At 32.1% G+C, this 22,881-nt stretch overlaps 3 protein-coding genes across 4 annotated transcripts in view; 2 read left to right on the top strand and 1 right to left on the bottom strand.

The window, feature by feature from the left end:
- LOC145326043 (ubiquitin carboxyl-terminal hydrolase 8-like) overlaps positions 1-22,881 on the top strand; it is a 236,124-nt gene that overhangs the window by 134,772 nt on the left and 78,471 nt on the right. The window lies entirely within an intron of this gene.
- The window catches only part of Sar1 (Secretion-associated Ras-related 1), a 35,290-nt gene that overhangs the window by 12,240 nt on the left and 169 nt on the right, over positions 1-22,881 (bottom strand). For both annotated transcript variants that reach the window (XM_080169151.1, XM_080169152.1), the window contains exons 2-5: positions 22,254-22,339; positions 21,224-21,295; positions 13,832-13,915; positions 12,929-13,024 (exon numbers count right to left, since the gene is read on the bottom strand). In XM_080169151.1, coding sequence (XP_080025277.1) covers positions 12,929-13,024; positions 13,832-13,915; positions 21,224-21,295; positions 22,254-22,339 — 338 coding nt within the window. The remainder of the gene's footprint in view (positions 1-12,928; positions 13,025-13,831; positions 13,916-21,223; positions 21,296-22,253; positions 22,340-22,881) is intronic.
- On the top strand, positions 147-2,500 carry LOC145326042 (uncharacterized). Its single transcript, XM_080169137.1, has 5 exons — positions 147-216; positions 606-712; positions 1,101-1,200; positions 1,648-1,812; positions 2,379-2,500. The coding sequence occupies exons 1-5, from the start codon at positions 205-207 to the stop codon at positions 2,397-2,399; spliced, it is 405 nt and encodes a 134-aa protein (XP_080025263.1). The 5' UTR covers positions 147-204; the 3' UTR covers positions 2,400-2,500.

Raw genomic sequence — 22,881 nt, 5'->3', positions numbered from 1 at the left:
AGAGCAAAAATTTTGCTTTTTTGTTACGGTTGATTTATGAAAAATTTTCATGTTCAACGTTAATTTTTTTGAGGATTTTCCTTGGGTTAAACTACTTTGTGCGACCATGATAAAAAAACATATAAGCATACCAAAGTATACGTATAAAAGCTTGGGGGGTTAAATTCACTCGTCAGTTCATTATTAGCACTAACGTAAAACACAATGAAGTTTTTGGTAAGGATTTTTACTTCCTTTAATTTATACTATGAGTTTAATTTAAAGTCCTTAATATGAAATAAGAATTTTAAAAATCCCAAAAAAATTAAAACAGTGAAACAAAATAATTTATATATAAATGGAGTGATAAAACACATATAGTAAAACTATTCTGCCTTAATTTTTACTGGCCTAAAACCTTAATTTGAGAGATAACATGAAAAAGGAAACATATTGCTTTGATAATAGTAAATTAATATAGAAAATGCAACTTTTAAATATGCAAAAACTTAAAGTTGGTCGCGTATTCTCTTTTAAAGAAATAATATAGGCAAACAAAATTTAACTTTGGCTTAGTTGAAAAATCCTTTAAATGTTATATCCCTATTTAAACTTTATCATTTTAGATTCTCTTGGCTGTTGTATCTGCGGTTTTTGCGGGACCAGAGGCTCATTATGGCGGCTACGCATCCAGACACGGCGGAACTTTTACCGCATTCAATAAAAATACCAGGAAAAGGATAAAAATTAAACTGTACAATACACTGGTACCCCAAGTTTTTTTTTTATATATGCTCTTTCATTGGTTGACTTAAAAACATTGCGTATTTTTGTTGAATGTTAATTGGGTGGTTCCAAACCAATATTTTTAATCTTCAAAAAAGGTAGTTTAGTTCAGGGATGTACTTATATTTACCTCCCTTGTCCTATCCCTTAAGATCCTTGTTATAAAGTGACTATTTATAGAGGAGATACAGGTATACAAATAAGTTAAAACTTAATGATCCTTAAATTATTTTCATTTTCTGTTGTAAGTAAAATACTACATGGTAAAATTGATGCCCATATAACTACCCCTGTTGCTATTAAGAACTGAATTTATATCCTTGTAAAACTGTCAGTCCTGGCTACTCTGTGCATCATACTGCTGGCAGCCCAGCGTACCAGAACTACATTGAATCAGCCGTCGCGGCCGCAAGGGCCGAGATGTTGGCATTGCAGGTAATAATTTGGTAACAGCAAAATATTTAATAAGTAGGACGTTCATAACATTTGATTTAATTCAGGGGGGGGCTTCACAATAGCAAGGAAAGTGAGGGCTATCGACAGAGTCTTCGCTGTATAAATTAATCTAGCTCGTTAAAAGATTTTTGTGTGATTAATAAAGCTTTCGAGAGATCAATAAATAGAAAATTTGTAAAACTCTAAAATAAATTAAAATTCAAGGATCTTAAGGGATAAGACAATGGACGATACATTGACGGACAAAAATATTTCTTTTGTTAATCAAAATTATTTTTAAAGAAGTTTTTACCCGCAAATTTAAACCAACCAAACAAAATTAAATGTTTTGAAGGTAAAAAATAACTAAACTTTGGGTATCGATTTAATTTTCCATGGAAAGTCCCCATCATCCCTGAACAAAACTTGATTACATTTTTGTTTTAGGCCAATGGATTGTACACCCAGGTGTATGGCACAGCCCGCAGTCAATCAAGGGAACCAATCCGAGCCAATCCGCAGTCCACCGTCTTTGCCGGACCTAACTACACCCTGAGCCTGGCCGAGAGGGCAGAGCAGCTGGCTCAGCAGGCTGGAGGTCTTTACAATCAGGTAAAAAAATTGGTTGAAAAGTTAAGACACTAAAAGTTTGGAACAACCCAATTAATATTTACCCACAGTTTTTGAACCTGCAATTAATTTAAAGTGATAATAAAACTTTGGGTACTAATGTAAATTACAATCCTATTTCCCCTCCCTCCCAGCAAATTTTGGAGTTTACCATGTTTTATCCATGTGATGAAACGAACACATCATAGAGGGAGAGGACATAAGTATCTAAATTATATTCATAATTTTTGAAAATATTGAAATGTTAAAATATAACAGGTTCAATTGCTTAGGTAGTTCAAAGAATGATTCGCTTTTTGAATATTATTACTATTATAAATATAAACATTTTAAAAAGTCTTTCTTCTTAGCTAACTTAAGGCTGCGCCCATAGCATATAGAGTATTCCAAGGTTTAAAAAGGGGGGTAAATGCTAAAACCATCCCAGGACCAAATTGACGCTACCCTAAAATAAAGAACTCAATTAGTTCAGTAGTTATACTTTCAGAAAAATTTTAAGCTTGATACATAAAATCTTACTACTTTATTTCATAGAAATCTTATTATAGGTATATGGAAAGAGACGCTAAACAAGTACAAAAACAAATAGAAGAGAATCAAATAGTCAATTAATGTGTTTTGCTTTCAAAATGTAGCCCTAGCTACAAATAAATTTTTACGCTTATTTAAATATTTTTGTTCTTTCTTTAAATCTAAGCTTTTCTATAATTGGGATAAATCAGAACGTCCTTCCGTAACTTATCATTCTTAACGTTAATTTAGGCATGTTAGAATTATCCTATCTATCTCAAACTTTTTCATGTTGCATGTGAAGCCTTTCTATAATAAAGTCCTAATGTCAATCTAAACAAATGTTTTAAATATTAAATGAGTTTTGCTCTATTCTTGATACCTAATGCAGTCTTGTCCGGCTATCTTTAATGAAAGTTGTCGTACTTGCTTTAATAAAACAAGGATGACAAGTAGACAATATCTGAAAAGGCAAAGGTGGAAACATCTAGCGTATTTTTTTGTTGTTGTACAAAATGGACAATTTTCAAGGAAAAAGATAAATGTTCCACTAACTAAAATTAATCTAATATTGAGCAGGGAAGGAGGGGACAATGGACGATTTTATTTACACTAGTTCCGAACTTTTTTTATTCGTTTGCTTACCAACCTTGTGGACTTGTTTGAATTTTGATTAGTTGATTCATTTAGTTAAGTGCCCAAACGTTTCAATCACTAATTGTAATCTGAAGAGGTAATTTTGTGTATCGTTATTTGAGATGTACATTAATTTATTTACAAATGCCTTCTCCCTTTTGATCCCTTAATATTGAGGGTGCTATAATAAGATACGATGAGATCTTTAATACTCTTTCTATCTAATAACTAAATATCATTTAGATTTCAAGCATTTGCGTGAGGAAAATTGCAAATCTTGCAAGTGCATTTATAAAAAAAATACTATTCTTGGCCGGTTAAATACTGCCTTTGTTACTTAATGTACTTAATATTTAGCATTATGAGATTTTAACACCAGTAAGGTCTACTTTAAATGGCAACTTAATTAATTTTAGCCAAATCCTTTTAGTAAATTTAAGGACAATGTCAAATAAATTGTTTGAGACTGTACTTTACAATACGTTATCATCAACAATCAACATGATAGCTTAGACGTCCATAAAATATATTGTAACATTATTACGTAATTAAAATATATGGTCTTAGAATTAGATGGATTTTTTATAAGGGCTAGTTTGAATAATTGGTTGCTGTAGTTATGTAACAATTAAACAGGACCTATATTTCAAATGAATTGAAAGGTGTTTTCACCAAATATTTTGTTGAACCATCTTTACACCCCACTCCCCATATTTGTTTAAGAAACTCATATTTCTAGCATAAAAGGGGGTCTCTATCCCTATGGAGCTCTTCCAACATTCCCTCTAAACATAACCAAACCTAAAAGCATCAAAAAGTCGTTTCCCCCCCCAAATGCTTCTGTGTTATCAATAACCAATTTGAGGAAAACCGCCAATTGAAGGCACAAAATAATCCGCCAATTAAAGCCACAAAATAAACCGCCAATTGAAGCCACAAAATAAAATTATCAAAAATTGAGTAAAAGAAAAGTTCAAACGACTCACCTCCCCCTCCCTCCCTCCCATTCAAGTCTCCCTAGAGGCCACTATTAAAATCTATAGTAAGAGTAAAAACGCAGCGCTTAATTTCTAAATCTTACGACACCAGTGTCTGAGCGCCTGCACACAAACATTTGTACTTCTTAAACCTTTGTCTTAACTGTTGGCTGTTGCAGTTATATAAACACGATAGATGGATAGTAGCCTGTCCCGGATTTGAAAAATTTTGTTATAATTTTTGCCCCCAGCCATAATATAGTTGATTTATGCAAAATAATGACCCATGCAAAATATTTTTTCTGTAATGCAAAAATTGCGATGGTACAAGCACTGCAAAGTTTTCAAAATTTGCAAAAAAGACCTGTTTTTAAAGCTCTTGTACCATCTCAATTTTAAAGATTTTTACAAAATTTCAATTCTAGTGTGTCTATATAAACCTGAAATTTACCAAAAAAAATGGGGGCAGTCTCAATTCTAACATACAATGAAAGAAGGTGTAGCAAGAAATTTTCCAAAGTAAAAATCGCCAGATTTCATACATAAATAATGGGGTTGGGCTGGAATCGATAGATACAGATATCCGGCTGATTCATAATTCGGGATATCAAGTATTCAGGGTTATATTGACACACTAGAATTGAAATTTCGTAAAAATCTTTAAAATTGAGATGGTACAAATTTTTAAAATCTGCAAAAAGACCGTTTTTAAAGCTTTTGTTTCATCTCAATTTTAAAGATTTTTATGAAATTTCAATTCAAGTGTGTCAATTTAAACCTAAATACTTGATATCCAGAATTATAGGGTAAGGGGGGGAAATTTCGGTATTTTTTCGTTTTTTTTGAAAAAAATGGGGTAAATATTAATATTTTCAAATGAAACCAAGACCGGTAGAAAGCTTATGGAAAGAACTATCAGGTCCTAAAAGGACGTTATCCTAGGACTTTTAGAAGTTTGCCGAAATTGACCGCAAAAAGTTACCGAAAATTCCCCACCAGCGGGGGAATTTTCGGTAATTTTTTTCAACCTAAAAAAATCGATGAAAAACGGCCAAACGGCCAGTCGAACATAAATAATCATGATTAGTATAGGTTATAGGGATTATCCACCAAAAATTTCATAATGATTGGACTATTCCTTCTATGTTAAAAATGAATTTTTTTGAAAGACGTGAATTTTCGATTTTTTTTTCAAAATTTCTTTTAAAAAAAACTTAAAATTAATATAAGAAAAAAACGTATTTTATTACTTTTTAGGCCTGATCCTAAAAAAGCTCACATTGAACTATAGATTTAGACCAAAAAACATGAAAATTGATTAAAAATTGACCTCAATAATCGAATTTGAAGCAAAAGTGTCATCTTTGCAAAAAATCTTGACTACATTTTAACCTTAAAAAATCGATGAAAAAAAGCCAAACGACCAAACAAGCGTAATAAATCATAATTAGTATAGGTTACTGGGATTAACCACAAAAAAATTCATAAAGATCGGACTATTCCTCCTATGTCAAAAATATTTTTTTTCAAAGGACCAGAAATTTTGATTTTTTCCTCGCAAAAATTTGCTTCAAAAAATAAAATTAATTTTTTTTTGTTTTTTTATCTGTTCTATTCATTTTTAGGCCTAATTCTTAAAAAGTCCATATGGAATAATAGATTTGACAAAAGAAAACATGAAAACATGACCTTAAAAGTTGAATTTTAATTTCTTTTGAAATTACCGAAATTTCCCCCGGCGCCAACTTTGGTCATTTTTAAAAAAAATATTACCCCGATTTTAAAGCTCTCAACAGATTTGGAAAGAGCGAGCAATTCTTAGTTCAAAAGGTTTTTACGGATCAGCTCTAGGTCTTACCAATTTTTGTGTACGTCGATCTTTACACACCTACTAAAAAATTGTTGAAAAAAAAAATTTTTTCGTCCGACTTTGAGACCCAATAAGTACCCTTAATATTCATCTCACAAAAAATTCATTTTCTACTTTTTTGTAGGCAATTTAATAAGGAACAAATTTGCTTTAGTGTTTTTTTTCTGTCATTTGAAAGGAACATGGAGAAAAAGGTCATTTAATGAAGGTAGGTCGAAATTACCGAAAATAGCCCCTTACCAAAACTTCCCCCGCCTTACCCTAGATCACCCGGATATCTTTATCCATCCAATCCGGCCTAACCCTATTATTTGTGTATGAAATCTAACAATTTTTACTTTGAAAGATTACTTGCTACACCTTTGATCTTCATATGTTAGAATTGAGACTGCCCCCATTTTTTTTGGTAAATTTCAGGTTTATTTTGACACACTAGAATTGAAATTTTTAAAAAATCTTTAAAATTGAGATGGTTCAAGAGCTTTAAAAACAGGTCTTTTTGCAAATTTTAAAAATTTTGCAGTGCTTGTACCATCGCAATTTTTGCATTACAGAAAAAATATTTTGCATGGATCATTATTTTGCATAAATCAACCATATTATGGCTGGGGGCAAAGATTTTAACAAAATTTTTCTAAAACGGGACAGGGTAATGGATAGTTATATATGGTTTAGATCTTCATTAGTTTTTATTAGCTTTTTTTGTCTGTATTCTATTTTACAACTACATTTTAAGACGAGAAGCTTGGAAAACTCTCAATCAAGTGTATTTATCAAGAGATCTAAAGAGATAAGACAAGGGCCAATAAATTGATATAAATCCCCAATACAATGTACTAAGTATCCAATTAAAATTTAAGTCCCCAAAGTTGTTGAGCCAACGAATAAGAAAACGTTATAATAAAACTTTGAGGACTTTAGTAATAAAAAGCCCATTATTCCCTATATCTCTGGTTTTACAACCAGATTTTAAAAAAGTTAAGCTTTTTCCTTGTAGTTTGGAAAACATAATAAAATTTACCTAAATCACTTTTAGTGATTAAATTATTTAGAACTAGGGTAAAAAACAACCCCGTTCTATAGATTAAAATTAGTGGTTGAAACGTTTGAACATTCAACTTAATAACCAACCAATCAAAATTCAATAAAAGTCCCCAAAGATGTTAAGCCAACGAATAAGAAAATGTTACTATAAAACTTTGGAGACTAGTGTAATATAACTCTATGTTCTCTTCCTTCCTGCAAACCAACAGTACCTATAGCTATGAAGAGCTAACTTGGGGCGGGCTGACTGCAATTTCTGATATTTCTAGTAGAATTGTACAACAACTTCTCATTAAGAAATATCCCCCATGAAACCAAAGGCATAATTTTTCTTAGCAATGCTACTCTACAGCTATATCCGATAATCCGCCCGTTAGTTTGTAACACTAAAGAGGAAATTTGGATTTCTAGGCTGTTATTAAGGATGGGCTACTTATTTTTTTGTGAAAGTTTCCCTAACCATTGAGCATCCAATAGTACGTTTCTTTATTTACTTCAGTGTTACCAGAGATAGAATGCTCATATCTCTGTGAAGATTAGGCTTACTAATGATCATATTCTATAAACTACTTATTCTGCCTTAGGACTTTCTAGGACATTAAAATTCAATAGGGAAATGTACTTTTATTACAACTTACTATTGCAGAGCTTCGCTATTTATTCATGGCATTCTTATTTTATATCATTTTTGTGCATTTGTACTTTATAAACTCTAGCATTAGTGCTATGCAACTGCAGTTTTAAATTATGATTATTTTGTACATGTTTTGAAGGAAATAAGGATTATTAATATGATTCAGGGCTATGCCACGGATCTTTTTGAAAATATCATTCTCAATACCCTAAAGGGGGGGGGGGGGGCGAAAGTGACACTTTTTGAAACCAAAACTAAGAGTCAACAAAGGAACTCAACTAAAAAAAGGGTTACAGGTCTGAGATTTTGCATGGTAGTTGCTTTATAGGGGTACAATATGGAACTGTGAAGAAACGGCGGCGCAACCGCCGTTTCCCGCCGTAATTTTTGTTGCCTTTTCTCGGCGGTTTTCGGCGGTTGCGCCGCCGTTTCTTCACATTTCCATATTGTACCCCTATAAAGCAACTGCCATGCAAAATGTCAGACCTGTAACTCTTTTTTTAGTTGAGTTCCTTTGACTTTTAGTTTTGGTTTCGCTTTCCCCCCCCCCCCCCCCCCTTTGAAGCCTCTATCTTCAATAACAAAAAGATATTTGGCAGTCTTTTAACAGTTAAAGCGGTGTATTTCCTGCAGGCTTACTTTAAGTGCTCTGAACTTATTAGATTAAGACCCCAAATTTTAAATGTCGTTTCATTATCCTTAAATCCCCATTGTAACCTTTAAGAAGTGAATAGAAACAAAATTGCAATTAATTGCATTTAAAACCAGGGAGAGATGGGACATAGGACTAAAAATAACAATGGTACCAGACTTTTATAACCACGTTATTTTATTCGTAAACATAAAAACCAGTGTTGCAGATCCGGATGGATCCGCATTTTTTTTGAGTCCAAGGATCCGGATCTGCATACAATCAATGCGGATCCGCAACACTGATAAAAACTATGGGTACTTTTATTAAATTTTGATTGATGCAAGTTCAAATTTAGTAGTGTCCAAACTTATAAACCAATAATTGAATCTATAGAAGGGATAAATTTTGTTTGTCATAATTTGGGATATATTTCAATTTATCGTTCACTGTCTCATACCTTAAGATCTCTTATTTAAAAGGAACCCTGCAAGAAATATACCGCTTTAACTGCTCCAAGACTGCCACGAGTAGATCCACCACCCAAAATTTGAAGCCTCAAGCTTCAATAACAAAAAAGTTAGACATTTCAAATGATATTTTTATAACAATGAAAATTTTGAAAGTTTTTATTGCTAATAATAGAATTTTCATTATTAAAATACGTCGCCTAAAAAGAAAATTATAAGCTTATTTTTGGCAGAAACTTAGGATGCGTGTAACTGATAAAATTTTTACAATAAAAACACCCTTCTTTATAGTCAAAATCATCCAAAAAAAAATTCAGTTTAATTTGCATTGTACTGAGAGTACTGTAGTGTGAGAATGCCAGCCTTTAGGATTTCCAGCCAATAGGAAGTCTGAGTCCACACTAAGTCCACTAAACAACCAATCACAGCTGAGCATTTGAATTTTAGTTTCATATTTTTTCGCTATGATTTACGCTTACAAATGCAATTTAAACCGAATTTTGTAAAGACATTTTGACTATAAAAAGGGGTGTTTTTATTGTAAAAATGTTATCAGTTATTGGCAGTCTAAGTTTCAGACAAAAATAAGCTTTTAATTTTGCTTCCAGACGCCGTGATTTAATATTGAAATTTCCATCATGAACAATGAAAATCTTTCAAAATTTTCATTGTACTAAAATAATCATTTTGAAATGTCTAACTTTTTATTATTAAAGCTGGAGGCTTCAAATTTTGGGTATTGGGTCTACTCGTGGCAGGCTTTTAGCAGTTACTTCTTGCAGGGTTCCTTTACAGGATATACAAGTAGCCAAAGATTTACAATCAGAGTAAAGACAAAGAAAATTTGAGCACTTAACTAATCAATGAATGTAAAAGATTAAAATTTGAAAATGCGGGTTCAAGTGTATGAAAATATAGTAAGTAAAGACAAACAGCGGATGACTAATCTCCGAATTTACGAATGCTGTGTACTGGTACAAACTTGTTTTGTGTAATATTTTTTAAGGGGTATTTATTTTTTACCATTTTTAATTTCTTTAACCACGCCAGTTCTTGAGACAAAAAGGATATATTTATTATTTTTTACCTTACACTTAACTCAATTTCTAAAGTAAATAGGAAATTCCCCTACCACAATATCATTATCCACATAATCTATATCCATAATTATTAAACACTACATAAGCATACTATACAAACTTTTGGAGAAGATGCGTATAAAAAACCTACATTCTTGCATGATTTAGGTTTCTATATTTTATATTTTTTTAGTAGCGCAGCTACTCTTAGGTATATATTAAGCCGTGTCTGTCTAAACGTAATGCAAGAAAATCAAGATATTTTAGATTCTGTTTTAACACCAAGGAGTGGTACATTGGACTGTAACTTACACTAGTAACCAAAGTTTTATAAACAATCTATATTGGTTGGCTTTAATACATTAGATTTTTAAAAGCGAAGCTTTTCTATAATTAGGGTCGGTCCGTCCGTCCGTAACGGATAGCTTTTTTCGTTAATTTGGGCATGTTAGAATTGTCCTATCGATTTCAAATTTTGCATGGTGATTCCTATAGTAGTTAGGTAAGATTTAGAAAGCGTAGCAGCTTTATAATAATTACCAAAATGTCCGTACGTCCATTTTAAACATGTAGATTTTTTTACTTTTTTAACAACAAATTTTTATGTGATCTAATCATCCGATTAATCTGATTTTTGGTATATTGATTCCTGGGACAACAAAGTATGATGTTATAAGCGAAGCAACTCTATAATCAAGTCCTAAAAATGTAAGTATCTCCTTAAACATTATCCTATATAAAGCAGTTTTTCTACAAATTTACTTAAGATTTTGCTTCAACTCTTATACATTTATATTTTGATTATTCAGTTCTGACACTATATAAGTGTTAATCTCCATTTGTCCTACTGTTTCAGTGCTTCGCTTTTATGGATGTTGTCTTCTTTGTTCTATTAAATCTTGATTGGTTTTTCAAACAGGCAATGTAAATTCTTTTCAATTGTCTTATCCCTTAAGATCCATGTGTCTTACAGTTCACTGATCTGCGCTACTATTGGAAAGAATTAACTTGGTTTTACAACAAAAATACAAAAAATTTTAGGAATTTTAAGAATTTAGTTTCTAAAAAAACATCTCTATTAAAAATATTATACGCAATTGTGTATAACTTAAAATCTTAGAATATTGTTTGTAGCGAAGCAAAGCAATTTGTCTGTCCTTCCATTTGTATGTCCGTTACGGTAAGAGGAAAATGTAATTTTCTCAACTGCTATCAAAGTTAGACAGCTAAAATTTTCAGCGTAGGTTCCTATGACCAGTGCGCATCTAATTTATTTTCTTTTATCGTTTTTTTCTGTCTTTTTGCTGAAAGAGAGTTAAATGTTTTTTTAAAAAAATGTTTCGTATTTTTTTGCATATACACTATATTTCTTTTCCTTTTAAATGCGTGGCAACTTAACATATGCTCTGTAACATATTTAGTATATCCGTGTATTTTTCTTTACTTCGCCACTTATAGTTATTGTCATTCTTGTAAAAATATATTAAGCTTGTGAATCAATAAGAAATTAACAGTCTAGGTGTCCATGTTACTTAAGATCTATAACAGCTGGATCGATTTTAAGTTTTTGGGAAGATTAAGTTTGTGGGTAAAAGTTTTGGAAATTATAAAATGCGTAGCAAATTTATAAGTAATATAATCATGTGTATAATCATAGTTTAAACGTTAAGATAACTTATTGTTTTTTTTATTGTTGTTAGTTTTCATAATTTTTACTGTTAAAAATAACCACATATTTAATGATAGGGGGCAATTTTTGCAAATATTTTGTTTCCTTTAAAAATGTATTATATGGTCGGGTTTTTGTACAGTACATACCTATACATTTCAAACCTTGTACAATATGGGCAGATATTCAGAGATTTTAATTGCTATGCATTATTCAATTTTGTTTGAAAGGGAGAGCTCCATGAAGTGTCAACATTTTTTGGTACTTAAATCTGATTGAAATTAGGTATGAGCATTTCATAAAAACTGTGCAACTTATATTTAGTAAAGTTATAATTCAAAGAAAGGATAAAATATAAGAATTCAAAGTAACTATAAATAAACTCAACAAAAAAAAAGTATGACAAAATCCATAAGTAGCAATCACAAAAAAATCATGGATGGATGGACAAACGGATAAAGTGAGTTATAATGCAGATGCTCGGTGGTCATATAAAGAAAGGGGGAGCATTTAAAATGGTCAAATACTTGGATATCTAATAATTATGATTAAAATTCCCTTTAATATCAAACACAAAACAATCATTTCTATATCAAATAAGACATCGTCTACAACAAAAGTAGAGTAAGAATAAGGAGAGAGAGAGAAGAATATTGTTAACAACTTGTAGTACACACAAACATAAAATGATTTCAATGGATTAAAATTCCTTGTACAATCTTTCCTTGTCTCTTATTTATTCCATTCATTAAGGAACATTTCCTAAATATTTTGTAACCGTAGGATATCAGCAAAGTGAGAAATATTCAAATGTAATACTAAAACATCATAGATCATGAAACCCGTCCATCTGTCAAATTAAACATTTCTCCTATTCTATGAATCTAAAGGCTACTTAAGTTCAGTACTAAAGCTAAGCTTCTCTAAAATTGACTGTTAACATCTTAAATATATAAATTAACACCAACTTAGAACAATGGCAAAAATTATGGAATTACCAAGGGCGAGTGGGACATTGGACTGTAAATTACAATGGTACCTACCCAAAGACAACAAGTTGCTTAATTCGTTTGTTTAACATTTTTGGTACTTAAATTGATTTATTGTTTAGTTGGCTCCAAACTTTTAGTGTCCACACTTTTTGACCGATAATAATAATCTATAGATTAGGTAATTTTTTTTTTTATCTAGGGTTGGCAATCCGAATCCGGAATCCGTTTTTTTTTTATAGCGGATTCGGATTCTTAATTGCTAGGCAAAAAAATTTTCTTTCACCCCCCCCCATATCTCACCCCACCTACACCACCAATAAATAGGAGAAAATTTACTGTGAAAATATGAAAAACGCATCTTTAAATTCTTCCCAGTACCCGGTAAAATTAAATACCTTAATTTATTTTTATAAAAAGCCGTTTAAAATATTGCTAGAATCCGGAATCCGTGGAGAATTAGTTTTAATTTTGGACGGATTCTTGTAAGAATCCGAATCCGGTCAAAATATTTGACGGATTGCCAACCCTATTTTTATCTTTGTCTTATCCCTTAAGATCCTGACCTATGTTGTAAATAAATGCTTACCTCAGATGCTGCGCCTGGTCTGTCAATCTTGTTTCCAAGGATAAGGACAGGGCAGTTAGCCAACTGTTCGTCAGTCAACAAAGAGTCCAACTCAACCTTAAAGAATTGTGGTTGGTTTAATAATGACAAAGTACAAACTAGATTGGTTGTACTTTAGACAGGGAACCATAAAACTGTAATATATTGGTGTACTTCTGGCAAGGAACCATGAAAATTTTATTCCTGGTTGAAATTATGACAGAGAACCAAAAAACTGTAATTTAATGGTTGAACTTTTGACAAGAACCTTAAAACCAGGGTGTCGGAGCCGTTTAATTTTGATGTGGCTCCGGCTCCTACCTTAAAATTAATATATCAATTTTTGTTCATTATTGAATTTGATAAAATAAAAAAAATAATATAAAATATTTTGCTTTTATTTGATTAAAGCTATATAAAAGTAGAAGGATGTGTGTATTTGTCAAGTAACAATAGTTTTTCAGTTTATTATATGGAAATAGACCGTTGCCAAATCATAATACCTATTACTTTCAAAATCATTTTTAGCTAATCTGGAGCCGGAGCCGTTTTTAACGAAAAATACGGCTCCGGATCCGGCTTTACCAAAAATGTTACTACTCCCGGCTCCGAAACACTGCATAAAACTATAATATATTTGTTGTACTTTTGACAGGAAACCATAAAACTGTAATATATTAGGTGCACCTGTTCTCAGCCTTTCTAAAAAAAAATCATATATAGCATCGTATTACAGAAATTTTCCACAAACTTTAAAATAAAAAACATGAGATTAGGACCAGTTTTCTGTCCCTCGAGGCTCATAAAACTGGTTTTAAACTATTTCATTTTAATATCCGCGGAAAGCTATCCAAAAAACGATGCGATAGATAAATTTTTTCTCACCTTAGACTCATGGAATCTCTCTCTATCAAAACTGTCCACCAAGAAGACGATAGCGTCTACAGCGGGGAAATAATCTTTCCACACCTGAAACAATTTTGTTCTTGTTATACATCCTATCCTATTATATAAAGTAGTAAGCGTTTTTTGTTTGTCCTGAAGGATCTCGCTAACTGATGAACCGATATTGTTCTCCTTTACAGTGAAGCTTCTTATAGGTCCTGGGAAGGTTTTAAACTAAGTTTGGGGAGTTTGTCTTCCCCCCCTCCCCCAAATTTTTTTTACTCTTTTTAAACTCAAATATAAAATGGGATGAGGTCCACTCTTCCCTCTCCTACCTTAAGTGCCCCTAGAGCTCTAGGGGCGTAGCCGCTAGTAATATAAAGATTAAGTATTATTTGTCTGTAGTCTGTCTGAAGATTTTAGTAATTACTGTTCTGATTAAGTTCTAAATTTTGTCATACAGATCCCGGGATGGTTTTGTTTTTTATCATTAAAATCTTTAAATGGTTTTATACTATTTATTAGTCCTAAATGCTAAGGCGCAGTCACTAGTATGTAAAAACGTCCTTTGAGCACTGATACCTCCCTATTTTAAAATTGATTGATAAGGGGGGAAGAGTTCGATTTTAGTTTGTTAATTTCATTAGGCCAGGTAAGGTTATACCTCCTCTTTTAATTTTTATCTTTTTTTTATAATAATGGGGTTGTGTTGGGTAACTTGGTGAAAAAAGAGAATATTTTTACTGCTTCAATAGGTATTGCATTTAAGATCTAAAAAACATTTGAAAGGATATTAACAAAAGATGCGGTGAGACAGACATCTAATTCAGTGACAGATTACGCTCTGCATTACGAAGCAGTACATACAATACGGATGATAATCTTGTATATTGCACTTCAATCTTTGTCTGTCTTATTTTATTACAGGTTTATTTTTGGTATCTTTACAGTAAAAAAATATCTTTTGTGGGTTGCTGGGTATTAGTTTTAAACATTTATTTGGGGGGGGGGGGGGGGTACCAACCCCATCCTGCTAAAAAATGAAGGAAATAACTTAGCCTTGAAAGTTGTAGATTAACTCAAAGAGAGGTAACAATGGGCTTTATATTAGTCCCTTAAGTTTTATAATAACATGTTATTATTAGTTGGCTTAACAACTTTTGGGACTTTTAATCTATTTTGATTGGTTGGTTTGTTAAATTGAGTGTCCAAACGTTTTCTCCGCTAATTGAAATCTAAGGAAGGGGTTATTTAATGTATAAACATTGGGGATGTACGTCAATTTATCGGCCAATTGTCTTATCCCTTTAGATCCCTGAGATTATAGATCCTTTTTGTATGGCATTTTTGTTAACACAAACACAAACATCAAGATAATCCTATCATATAAAGTAATAGGCTTTTTTGTCTGTAGCGAACCACTGAACCGACATGGTTCTCCTTTACAGTGAAGCTTCTTATATAGGTCAAGAATACGTTTTTAACCATTTTGGAGGAGGGTATCTCCACCCTCCAAATAAAAAATGACCTCCTAAAAAATAATTCTTTTTAAAACTCAAATTGAAAATGGGAGGGGGTCGACTTTTCCTTCTACCACCATAAGTGCCCCTAGAGGCTTCTAGGGGGCGTATCCGCGTAAATAGTAGGAGCAAATGCAAAAAGTTTAGACTATAAAATCCCTGTATTATGCAAATTCAATATCAACCCACATTACACCGACTCAAAATTACAACTTTTTTGGAAATTTAATGGGCGCGCTATTTTAACCCATTACTTTTATGATATAATGACTATTGATACCAAAAAAAGTGTTCTAGTAGCTTTTTTTCAGCAATATGTCAAACTCAAGATTTTTCGAAAATACGAGAAAAACTGCTTTTTCTAGGATACCCTTCTGTTATGACTTATTGCTGGTATAAAGCATTGAAACAAATTTCAAATGGTTCTGTATGATTTATAATTTATTATATGAATTATTGAAAAATAAAGAAAGATATATCAGGGCTCGGCAGCCGTGCGTCAGCTGCATTTAAACCTCAGTGAAATTGTCATATAATAACTTAAAATTTAGCAAGATGTCTAAACCTTTTCCTAAATAGACAATCCATTTTTCCAGATCTTTATTTTTTCCACACAAGTATGTTTAAATTTGAGGCTTAAGTGCCGCTAAGGCAAGACTGCCAAGCCCTGAAATATATATTGAAAATAATTATTTAGTAAGAGCAGCTCAATTTGTTACTTAAAATATGTATAAAACTTGTACTTTATCTATCTAGGCCACACAAATTCTTTATTGCTTGCCCTCAGAAAAGAGGTTCTAGAGATCTTATTTGTACTGAAAAAGAGGTTTGTGATGGATTAAAAGGCAAGAGATGTGCTACAGCTGCCGTTGTTGATGTTTGGCACATTGCTGGCTTCACCAATAATATAATAAGTGCTACTGCTATTAGAGACAAGATAGAGAAAATCCAACAAAAATATTGCAAAGTTCAAAGGTTAAAGAAGTTAAACTTCAAAAACATGAAATCACATTTGATGCTTTGACTGAAAACTATATTGATGAAACAGCAAAGCTTCTTGATATAGCTCAAGGTAACATTGAAAAACAAATACGAGGCAACAGTTGTAGGACAGTAGAAGCAAAGGATGAAAACATTGAATTTTTGATTGACCAAAGGAGTGCGAGAAAAATGTACATTTCTGAGCTCTTGGTAATGGTGAAGTTTCTGATGACGTCAAACAGCAAATGTTAAGAAAAAACTGTTGACATTTGAAATTCCAGCTAACTTTTGCAAAGGTGCCAGAGGTTGGATTAACAGAGCTGGTGGATTTTGTGTCAGGTGAGAGCTGGCTGTTGCTCCAGGTAGCCGAGGTTAATCAGGTATATGTTCAAATCTGGCCTGCTGACCTGACAGTGAGGTCATTCCTCTCATTTGTGGATTTCATAAAAGGTTTAACATGTGTAAATGAATGCAGCGAAAGAAACATAAGGTTGATTCAGGATTTTGTTAGTGGTTTCAAGTCAAGAGGATATGAAACAAAACCTAATGTTAGTTGCAAGGAACAACCGCAAGAAAATAACCCAACTTATGACCAAAGAGGAGCTCAAAAATGCCTAAATGCCTCTATATTATAAATGCATCATGTGTTTAGTATAATGATTCATGAATACATTTTTTTCAACAATTTAGCATTTGTTACTGTTTTTAGAAATTCGCCGATTTTTTGCTAAAATGGTAAAAAATTCAAAAAAGTCGATTTTGACATGTTGCTGAAAAAATAGTCTGAGAACACTTTTAAAGGTATCAATAGTCTTATATTTATGAATAGAATGGGTTAGAATAGCGCGCCAAAAAATTTTGCATCTTGAGTCGGCGTAACCCACATAATAGCTTTAATATCCTTGATCAATGACATGCTCGCAATTTTAGTTAATAAATATAACGTTCGTATATTAGATTTTTCTTCTGATATATTCTATAAATATTTAACTGTCAGGTTCTGATTGTCATCGTTACTTATGATTTTTTTGTAGGTTCATTAATATCGCAAAGTATTTTTTTAAAGATATATATTTGATGCATGTTTTAAGCCTCGCTTGGAAAGTATCCCATTAAGATGTGGCCCTGCAGGGTCATTAAACCCCGCAGGGGCTAGACATATGTTTTTCTTATAACCCAAGCTTAAAAGAGAAAAACAATTATAATTTGTGTTCTTAAAATTAGATAAAGATAAGCTTTCAAAACATGAAATTCATCCTTGTTATTTGAATTGATATATCATATTTGCATTTTTGCCTTTAACGGTTTTGACAGGCAAGATGTATTTGATAAATAAAGGTTGTAATTGAAATCTCATGCAGTTCATATTAGGATATGCGGTTTCCATAGACTTGCCAAAACATTAATATTACAATTCATATAAGAAACATGAACTTTAAACGAAAATTTATAACACTAACCAGAACAACTTAATCAAGTAATTTAGACAAAGACATAACAAAAAAACTATGATAATCCAGACATTATTGTGATGAATTTTAAATTTGACACATGACATAGCAGCAGTAGAAACCATTTTTGAACGTATTCCAGACAACGTGAGCATGCGCAACGTGTTATGTCACAGTTGCGAATTTGATCACAATTTGTACAAACTTTTGCAACAAAAACTTTATCTGCAGAAGGGGTAATTTTTTTATCTTAATCAGGATTATACATCAGTATATTATCGATTTATTTTATCCTTTGTGATCAGGGATGCTAGATAATTCTTATATAAAAATAACAGTAGGTCTATCTCACAGAGAAATCGCATCTGGAAGTCGATCCCAAAGTTCTCATACTTTATTTTCAAAAAACTAAAATGGTAATTGGAAGTCAACCCCCCCCCCCCACAACGGTCTAAGGGTGGAAATTTGGCAAAAAAGTCATGGTCAAATTTTCTTATTTTAGCTTGATATTATTGATTTACATACCCCAGCTCATGCATAATGGACAAGGAAAAGAAAAAATAACGTTTGGAACTAAGTTTTTTTTTATCTCAAAGTTGGGTCAAATCAATATTTTTTGAAGGTCAAAAATCTACTTTTTATTCTCTACCTAGATATGAAAAATAATTTTTTTTTTGCATAAATATCTATCAAAAACTAATTTCGTTCATATTCTTTACAAATATATACACCAAATCAATAAATAAAAACATTTTTTTATATATTTTACCTTATAAGTGTTAATTTTATGCCTTGAAAGTAAATTTATGAAATAATTTTCGTCATTTTTCCAGAGTGGGGTCGGTAGCGCAACTTTAAAAAATTTTAATCTGAAAATTGCCTGTAAAACCTAAATTTGGAGGGGGGGGGGAATTACAAATCATAACAGCAAACTTAATTTCTCTGTTATTCCATTACTATTAAAGATAATTGAGTAAAACTTTTAAAAATTAATCAGTAATTACATGAGAAACAATAATTTTAAAGGAAAACCACGACTTATCCGCAATACCCGCAAAAAAATCCGCCGCCCGCAGATTTAAAAAAAACCATTTGTTGCATATAGGTCATTTCTTTTTTGGTTTTAGTGTTTACTGTTTAGGGAAGGTGTTTGCAACTCTAGTCCTTAGAAGGAAAGTGCAAAAATAAATTTTGTAGTAGCGTGGCTACTTTCAAATTCGCAAAGTCCGTCAGTCTGTATGAATCGATATGTAAACGTCGTGAATTTTTTTGCTACGACTCAAGACGGTTGAAAGAAAATCATTTTATGAACATTATCTGTACAAACAACCATCTATTGTTAGATTTATTTGGTCCGTCGGACTGTTGTTAATTCTCTTACAGACATCATATACAGCATGACCCTCAAAAAAGTATTTTTAAGCATCTGCAGCCCTTATTTCTCAATGAATTATAAAAAAATGCATATGTCCTTGTTCTTAATAATGAGACACAAAGAAAAACAAGTTAACTAATTATTTCTTTTTTATTCCACCAAAAAATATAAATTTTTAATGGCAAAAAATACTACTGAATGAATTGATTATTTGCAAATTTTAGGTTATTTATTAACCCTTATTTGAGAAAAGGATTAATTATGACAGTTGCTCCGCCTACTTTTCTGACATCTCAATAATTTAATAGGGGGTTAATTAAGCTTTTTAGACAAAAAAATCATTATGTTTTAATTTTATTTTCTTCATAACTTTTTTGTTATTAAAGTTAGGATTGTGAAACAAAAACAATTTTCCTGCTATATTCATAAAGATTTATTTGGTTTTTTAATCTTAAAAAATTTTGCCTAATAAGTAAGTTTTTCAAAATATCATTAAACTAAAAAGACTCAAAAAATATGTGTAAAAAAATGCTTTTTACTCAAAAACTAAATTTTTTATTTCATTTTTGTATAAAGTTTCTGCTAGTAACAAAAATAAAAGGATTTCTACCTTAATTTTGCTAAAAAAGTCGTTTCATGTTAAAAGTTACTTTTTCCTCAGTCACTTTTTCAAAACTTTAGCTCTAAAAATCTCCGGTGTTAATGGAGGTAAAAAAATATTTTTATATCTACTTATGTGGAATACTATGGAGAACAAGGACATATGCATTTTTTTATAATTCATTGAGAAATAAGGGCTGCAGATGCTTAAAAATACTTTTTTGAGGGTCATGCTGTATCTGTAGGGAAAATTTGATCTACTACGCAGTTTTATTTTGTAAGAAAGCTGATTTTTTTGTGATGATTAAGCTCACCAACAAGCATCTACTCTTTAGTTCACTTGGTCCCCTCATCTGTCTGTAAAACTCTAAGAACATTAAGATTTCAAAGAGTAAATGTGTTCGTTTCTTCTGTCTTTTTTTTGTAAGTACAAAGCATTTTTATGTTATGATTTAGCTGGCAAATACTGTTTTAGTCTATTACTTGGTCTACCGATTTTTCTTTACTGTTCTAAAATGAATTAAAGTTTGTTTGATATCAATTTTATGATGGTCATCTTATTTTTGGTTAGATAGGGGGGGGGGGGGGGGGCATATATCCAAAAAAATATTTAGTTCAGTTATAAGAATACTTTTTTCCTTTAAAACTCAGTCTGATACCTTTAAAAACAGAAGTAAAATTTTAACTTCTGGTTTGGTAGTTAAAAGGGGGGGGGGGGGGGGGGTGGTGGTGTTGGCCCCTGTAGGCCCTTGAGGGACAGTACTAAATTTAAATAGGTACTTATAATGGTAGACTATACAGATAGAAAAATACACATAAGATAGTTTACAAAAAAAAATTAATCAATATCTTTAATAGGAAGCTTGATTATCCAGTCTCAATATTCATTTTCTTTAAGTTTAAAAAGACCTAACCCCTCTTAAATAAATTATAAATATTAAAAAGCAGTTGTAAGTGGATTGAAAAAGGTGTATTATAATACTTTTATTCAAGTATATCAATCTTTTTCTATTGACTCCAAACAGCCAAAGGAGGTAGCAAATAACACGGCGGAATTCGGCGGTAGACGGCGGTTTCGGCGGGAAATCCCTATTATTTATTAATAATCGTTTACCTAGGGTAGTATTTGATTCAGGGAAAAAATTTGGTTCAATTATCTTTAAAAATAACAGAGTAGTAACAAAAATTATATTTTAAAAATCACCCCTTTTTGGTTACCCCCCAATCACATTCCTGTACACGCACCTATACATGACCAACTTTAAAAAGTTGCCTAGTGTAATATATTACTCATAACTTTTTATTTTAATGAATTCGGACTGGTAGAAGTGTAAATATTTAAATTTGATTAAAGCTATACCAAATTTCCACTAAACCCCTTAAATAGACCATAGTGCCCCCTTTTCCCTCGAGTGCCTCTTGAAGCCTGTAGGGGCAAAGCCGCTAATATAAAAGACAAACTTACTCTTCTAGCTTGGTGATGGCCACCCAGGTCAAAAGTTGTGAATCTAATCCTGTCAATTGACAGCTCCTCTGAACATTTTCGTTTCAGTCACAACAAAATAAAGTAAAATTGTGTTTGAACGTCTGTAGGCATCAAAAGATCTCAGCTACTGCCGGAATGGTGTATTCTGCATTTTTGCTCATATAAATGGACGTAGATTGAAGAATTTACGTGGATGTCATGCCAGTGGAAAAAAGTATCGTCAATTTAGCTTGCTAACATGGTATTCATTTGTTCTTTAGTTCGTTCATCCAGTAGGAGGGGATGTGGTAAAGTGGTGGAAGGGAGAAATTGTTATTTTAGCTCGCCTAATTAGAGAACATGAAAATCTGGTGTAAGATCCAACAATTTTATATATCCAATCTCACACGGCCCGGGACCTAGGACGGTTTTAAGCTAATCTCTAACATAAAGCTTAAGACAAATCAAAGGATTCATGAAGACGTATAACATCCGTTAGAGAGATCTTAACGAACATAAGACCACTAATTAGTGATGGGAATCCGGATCCGGAATCCGAATCCGGAATCCGCCCAATTTTCGGCCAATTTTGGAATCCGAATCCGGATCCGGAATCCGTTTTTTATAGCGGATTCCGGATTCTAAATTGGTAGGCTAAATTTAATTTAAATAGGTTAGAAAATACCAAGCACATTTTTAGGACATACGTAGCACTTAAATTTTTTTCTACATAACAAATTTTAATAATTACCAATGTGATGTAAATGTTTTAGTTATGCTGGAAGTCAACACTTTAAACAAATCAAGGCTTCAACCAAGTAACATAGTGATAAATTAACGAAAAAAGCTATCCCTCTGTGACGGACGGCCTTTGAAAATACTGCTAGAATCCGGAATCCGAATCCGGAATCCGCAAGAATCCGTCACTTTTTTTGACGGATTCCTTCAGAATCCGGAATCCGAATCCGGCCCAAAAATTCGACGGATTCCCATCCCTACCACTAATAATAAGTGACTAAAATATTCCTGATGTTGGATGGAGTGTGGGGACATGTTGAGCCATCCTGTCGTCTTTCAACATGTGAAGGAGGGTTGTCTTACCAGCATTGTCAAGGCCTAAACAAGAAATTCAAATGATTATTGACTTTTTTCAAATAAACTACTCGTCATAAGTGTCTTGAGGTGGTTATAAGCTATTTTAATGACTTCCCCCACCCTTCCCTAAAGACTAAGGACGAATTCAACTAGTCCTATTACATAAAGAAGAATGACATTTTGTCTGTAGCTCAAGATTTCAACAACTACTGAAACGATTGAGTTCTCCATTTTAGGGAAGCTTCAAATAGGAACACTAATAGTTAAAGTTACTTTATTTTGTAGGTTTAAGGTTTTTTTAACATCTTGTTAACACTTAAAATAAAATAGATACTAAGGGCGAATCCTCTAGTAGAAAGGTATTTTTGTCTGAAACAAAAGATCTCGAAAATTCCAGGTCTGACTGCAATTTTTTGGGGGAATCTTTAAAAGTGTCTTTGTGCTGTTTTAGGCTATTTTACTGACTCCACTAGAGAATAAGGGTGAAACAGCTAGTCCTCTGAAGTAGTAATGTATTTTGTCTGTAGCTAAAAATATTTTTTTTTCTCTTTAACAATTTGAAA

This window comes from Acartia tonsa, chromosome 8 (assembly GCF_053477335.1).
Source record: "Acartia tonsa isolate MP-2025a chromosome 8, ASM5347733v1, whole genome shotgun sequence".
Lineage (NCBI taxonomy): Eukaryota > Metazoa > Arthropoda > Copepoda > Calanoida > Acartiidae > Acartia > Acartia tonsa.
Note: the sequence above shows the minus strand (reverse complement) of the source record. Positions and strands in the feature narration are given on the sequence as shown.